This window comes from Typopeltis vanoorti, chromosome 6, assembly GCF_054136105.1.
Source record: "Typopeltis vanoorti isolate ZY-2024b chromosome 6, IOZ_Tvanoo_1.0, whole genome shotgun sequence".
Taxonomy (NCBI): domain Eukaryota; kingdom Metazoa; phylum Arthropoda; class Arachnida; order Uropygi; family Thelyphonidae; genus Typopeltis; species Typopeltis vanoorti.
In genome coordinates this window covers 84,730,329-84,736,328 of record NC_143554.1, presented here as the reverse complement: position 1 = coordinate 84,736,328, position 6,000 = coordinate 84,730,329, and the positions used below count along the sequence as shown (strand labels likewise).

The 6,000-nt window shown below is 33.4% G+C and overlaps 1 protein-coding gene across 2 annotated transcripts in view; it reads right to left on the bottom strand.

The window, feature by feature from the left end:
• Nucleotides 1-948: 948 nt before the first annotated feature.
• Nucleotides 949-6,000, bottom strand: part of LOC150105647 (serine/threonine-protein kinase Nek10-like) — a 268,426-nt gene continuing 263,374 nt past the window's right edge. For both annotated transcript variants that reach the window (XM_090394286.1, XM_090394287.1), the window contains one exon: nucleotides 949-4,316. In XM_090394286.1, the coding sequence (XP_090250412.1) occupies nucleotides 4,213-4,316 (104 nt within the window). In that variant the 3' untranslated portion in view covers nucleotides 949-4,212. The remainder of the gene's footprint in view (nucleotides 4,317-6,000) is intronic.

Here is a 6,000-nt window from a genome sequence, read left to right as displayed (position 1 = left end):
AATAGAAAGAATAGAATATAACCAAGAATAAAATTTCTTGGCAACTTTAATTTATATTCTAAATTATCAACTTCGTGCATTCAGGACATAGTTGATATTTTCCATATTTTTGTCTATATGCTTATCCTTTTCCTGCTAAATCTGTTATGGAGTTATTCAATTTAATTAAATAAATCTTCAGAATTCCTTAAGCATAAGATATCATCTACATAAAGTAAAGAGTAACATCTTCAATTTTGATATGTTTAACTACTTTCCTTTGTAATGTGATTCAAGAGGTGATAAAAACAGTGGATACACCTTTGTCTTGCACCTGATTTTACATAGTTGTCTTGAACTTCATATCATTGTATCATTTGAACAGCTTTTCTCTTGGCATCTTGTCTAGTTTTCTTTCCCATTCAAGTATTTATCTGAAAATGAAAATCTGATCTTAGAACCTCCATTTGACTTGAATCCAATTTGTTTTCTTCCACAAATATCTTGGCTTCTTCTCGAGTATACTTACATAAACCTTATCTGGAACACTAAGAAAATTCCTCTGGAATTCTCATTGTTTTACCCCCCCCCATTTTTTATTTGTATAGATGATTCAAAAATGAATGTAAATTTTTTAATAGAGTAACAATTGCAGGAAAGTTTTTTTCCCTTTAGAGAATTCACTTTGCCATTAGTAAATAAGAGCGCAAGAACATTTCTCCTGTTTTCTTATGAAGGAAAGCTCAAAATAGAGTTATTTCTATCAAGTCGGAGTTTCTTCATAGTGACAGAATAAAACTTACCTGCTCTATGGCACTAACTCTGTTTTGAGTTTTCCTTCATAAGAAAACAGCACTGAAAACTGGAACAGTGTTCTTGTGCTAAGTTTCATTCTTCAGATATTCAACTTTTTACAAAAATCTTTTCTTGTTTCTTTTCAAGAAATAAAGGTAATAGAAAAAACTTGACTCTGGCTTCTTTTTTTTTTATTGGCATAAGAATATGAAAGCATTTTGGTTACAGATACATCTTTAAGAAAAGAAAAAAACACAGATGCATCAAAAATACATCAATTATAAACACTGACTGAACATCTCTCAACAAGAGATTTTCTTATGTGCACTCACAAAAGGACATAATTCAACAGGAAAATACAGATTTTTCATAAGACACACAATAATTTACTTTGAAATATACTCTTATCTATGTCTGCCTAATAAAAATTGTATATTTCTTAAGTACAAAATATGTTTGCCTAGTCAGCAAAGTGGACAGTGCAGCTGCTATTCAACCAACAGGCTGCAGGTTTGGATCCTACCATGGGTATATATTTGTAAATGGCTTCAGGTGATAGATAAATTTGACTCTCTTGTATGAGACCATGGGAAGTCAAATTAAACATATTTGGTCGTTTGACAGTTAAGTATAAAAACTTATTGTTTAATACTGACCATATACAAATATTTTAACATTCTTTGCCTACCAGTTTCGCTAGCAAACTGTCTAGCTTTTTCAAGGCGTTGATGGAAAAGTATAAAAAATACTAGTAAATGCAAATTGAAAGGAACATTAAAAACATTGTCAACACTCTAGTAGCTAAGGTTGCATGACAGAGACTGAGTGGACTTATTGTTCTTAATCATTATCACGCATGCATGTTTGTTGTAAACGCATAATGTGATTACTAGCTAGCTGTAGTTCAGATAGATTTAGAGAGAGGATGAGGTTTTTTCATGAACTGTTAAGAATAGTACCCTGTTTCCGTTGAGGTTTCCACCAGTTTTTAACACTACTGCGGCTTCCTTGAATAAACAATGTCTATAATCGTTGTCTACATATGGCATGGAGCTATTTTGCCACTCTATCGTGTGTTTAGACGTACAGAAATGATGTGTTAAGCCATCCTTCACTAGCAGGTATATACATGCAGTTTCACATCATCATCCTTCACAAAAGACCAGTATTATCAAAACCTCATTCAGAGCATGCACACACTTTTCATCTTCTGACTCTCTTCTATTAGAAGAATTAAATAAAATAAAACTTGCTCCATTTAATGGATACAATAAAACCATGGCAGAAAATAATTATTATTTTGCAGACTGCAATCTGATGTTAAAAGGATCCACATACCTTAAAGAGACTTCTATATAAATAGCAAGCATTCTCTGTAAATATCATCTCTATACTAGAGTTTTTAAAACTGTGCTCCACATTTTGAAAAATGTGGAGCTCTGTGAAGCAATTTTAGAATATTCGTTTTGTTTTTCAAACTATAAAATAGCATCAGTAATTAGGATTGCTAATTTTTTTCAAATCTGAATAAAGGACGTTTGCCAAGGTGCGGCCAGAACATGTGACGTTTTCCATTTGTTTTATACTTTATAGATGGCATTATTGCTAATAGCATGAAACTAGCATCTAATGGTTCTGCAGAGCACAGTTTGAAACACTCACTAGTAGATACAGCAACAGTGCATGTCTTGTGGTTTTTTTGTCATATAGCAAGATTGTGTATGAAGTTACTAGTAGCAGTTTGTTAATGACAGTTATGCACGTTGATAAAAGTTCTGTTTGTGAACGAGTTTTGCTAAAGAACGTGCTTGCATACACATATATATATTTGTAAGATGTGCTTTTAGAATAATCAATTGCTATTCTTATAATGGATATTTTTTCTTTGAATATTTATTCGAGCATTAAGTGGTAAAAGACTTGTAAAATTTAATTGTCTTTACTGAATGTTCATAATATTATTAGTAAAACATTTTATGAAGACTCCAGCATATATTTTTTCTGGTGCAAGAGCTCCTTCGGTCTAAAAAGACTGGAAACCTCTGCTCTACACTACCTTAAACTGGCCCAGAAATTATGTTTTTGCCTGATGTTTATCAAATACCCTGTTCCTGCTGACTTTGCTACTTTAGGAAGACTAGCCGTTCTGCTGAAATCAGAATCCAAGCACATCAAGATTATATATTTCTGGAATCAGATGGTTTGGGCCTTGCTTCTCATGCCATCAACACTAGACACAGAGTTCACTGGAAAATCAAAGAAGGTGCATTACAACCAGTGGTGAGCTATGGAAATTTTAACAAAGGGCTCACGTGGTCAAAAAAAAAAAAAAAAAAACCGTATTTCACACCAAAACTTTTATTAATACAGCTTGTGTACAAATTCCAATCAAAAAGTATGAGAGAACAATCAACTTCTAAAGGCTATCATTTTTAAACAAATATTTCATGATCTAAACCTGAAATATTTGCACACAATCAACTGTGTTAATTTATCTTACATAAGAAAAACATTTTTTAACAATCAAAATATAATAAGAATGAAATCTTTTATAAAACATTTGATTGGGTACTAGAAGGGAGAAGGGTAAAGACAGTGTATGTGCTTATTTTATTTTCAAACTTGGGTGCATTCTATAGAGGACTTGAAACAATAATTTCAAATAATTTATACACTGCCGAATAGACTAATTTTTGTTAGGTTTACCGTGTGAGTTTGTCGCTTAATGTTTCAAAAAAATAAGGGGCTCGCAAATTTGAGAAAAATTTAACAAAGGGCTCGCGAGCCCCTTATAGCTCACCACTGATTACAACAGTTTTAAATTTGACCATCTAAGGCCCTAAGCCACCATCCTAATGTTAATTGAACAGACTATGCCTATCTCTAAGTTACAGGAAGTAATTGCCATTGATTGTTTATAATATAATTTTATTTAATCACAAAACTATAACTTTCCCTGAAACTTTTTGTGTTTCCTCCTACTCGCTCAGCTGTAACTCAGGCATGTGGAAGTATACGCATGCTGTATGATACATTCTCATGTTCATATATTATGGCCAATTTTTCTGCTTTCTCCCTGAATGATATTCATGTTACACTGCACGAAATAATTACGAATGTTTAATAAATTCTAGTTTCCTTTACATGTTTGAAACAATTATTTTAAAATAATATGATATTCCTGTTTATAATCTGCTTCAATTTGTATTTGTAAACATATTCTGGTAAAGGACAACACAATGACAAAAATTAAAGCCAGTATTTTATATTTATATATATATATATATCAAAAATATACAGAAATTCTAGAAATTTCTGAAACATAGCCAATCAAATTATAGTACCAGGAATACTCTTTGGCCATCTTAAAGTCATAACAATACAAATAATACCAGTTATAAATTTAGTAATATTATCAAAACATAAGTTTTATGCTCCTTAATGTTTTCTTTTGTAGTATCCAGTATCATTCAGCACGCTTTCAATAATGGCATATAATTTTCCATATGTCAGTACATTTTCTGAGGAAGCAAAGTTCTCACCTAAAAATAGCGACATTTTGATTAGAGAATAAGCAAAAGCAGATAATAATATTTCTGGGTTGATATGCATAATACAATAGAGCAAGGAATAACTTATTCATATTGCAGTGTAAACATCAGTGTGTTAGATCTGAAACGGGCGACCTCACTCTAAATGAAGTCACCTTTCCAGTGTCTAACAGAAGATATCCATTAAATGAGCATATTTATCATTTGGCACAATTTAACTATGTTTTAAAAGAAATAACAACTGTTTGTATTGTAGTTAGTGTGTTTATACTTTAATGTAACCATAAGTCAACAAAAAGGGCTCACATGGGAGTAATTATCAGTGAATTTCTACACGTGAAAGAATGCCAATAATTGGGTAAGAAGAGGCAAAGGTCGCCCAATACTACAATAGCAGCGTAAGTGTCCGTGGGTGCTACCTCTAAGAAAACATCAAGACACATGCATTCCCGGAATTGAAGCTCTGTACGAGAATCAGTGAAGTCACCCAGTCGGGGACGAATCGGAAGGGCGAAAGGAGAGATCAAACTCGGAAAGGTGGTGCTCTTGGGGAACGTATAAAACCTGCAACACAAAATTGAAACCCTCCCGTTTTGTTTGTTCCTGTATTCTCACCGTGTGCTTCAAGTGGTCATCGTGATTCAGTTATCTTTAAGAGCTGATCTCTGAGAAATCCCAGTATGGCACTGCCACAGAGCATGGCAAATTTTGAACGCAGGCCGTCGGTAAGGAATAGCATCAACGTAAATCCTTAGTAAAGAAACCGAGCACCCAATCCAGGGAGAGCACGTGATTCTCACGTGGCAACAGAACCAAGGCAGCCAGAACTTCGTAAGAAGGAAGGACAGAGAAAATCCCGAAAGAACCTGAGATAGTGTAGATAAGTACTTTTACATATTCTAGCCCTTTAGAGAATTTGACCAACAGAAACGGAAGAAAGTATATCTCAAATTTATGATAAGCATGAAGAATTAATATATGTGTGAATGACTCTATACCATTAGACTGAATTCCTTATTAACTTAAAACTATTAAACTTACTGGAGATTCTGTCGTGACCTACTTGAGGGAGATTAATAATGTGCCAAATACCTAGCTGGCTCCTATTAAGTTGTAAACTAAATATTTGATAAGTTGAAGGAATAATGTTGTAGAGATTAAGAAATCCATGTTTATCTAAGAATGAGAAAGTGAGAGAAACGTAAAAGTTTTAACCTAGCATTAATATCAATTTTGTCTTTGTATCGTAATTAATTATGAATTCGTTAAATTTATTTGTTACCTTCCATGCTTGCTTTTCTGACCATGTTGACTGACCCTTCATAAAAAATGGGAACCTGGTGATCATATACGTGCGCGGGGATATCCTAAGTAAGAAAGGAAAGGGGGCATGACTGCAAACAGAAAAGGAAAACGTACAGCTTCTGATTTCAAGCAAATTATATTAGTAGCATCTGATACTCTATAACCATCCTTCGGCTGAGTTTGACTCTGTGAAGCCCAGGCTGGCGCAGGAAATAAATTTTTCTGAGTGAATGTGGATGACTTATAGAGATCAGGGAATATGTATTTTCTGGGGGGCCCAAAATTTTGAAATTTCAGGTAAGCAGTAAGATCATATACTCAGTGTTAGGCAGATGATTTAGGGATACAAAATATGTATTTTCTGGGGGGC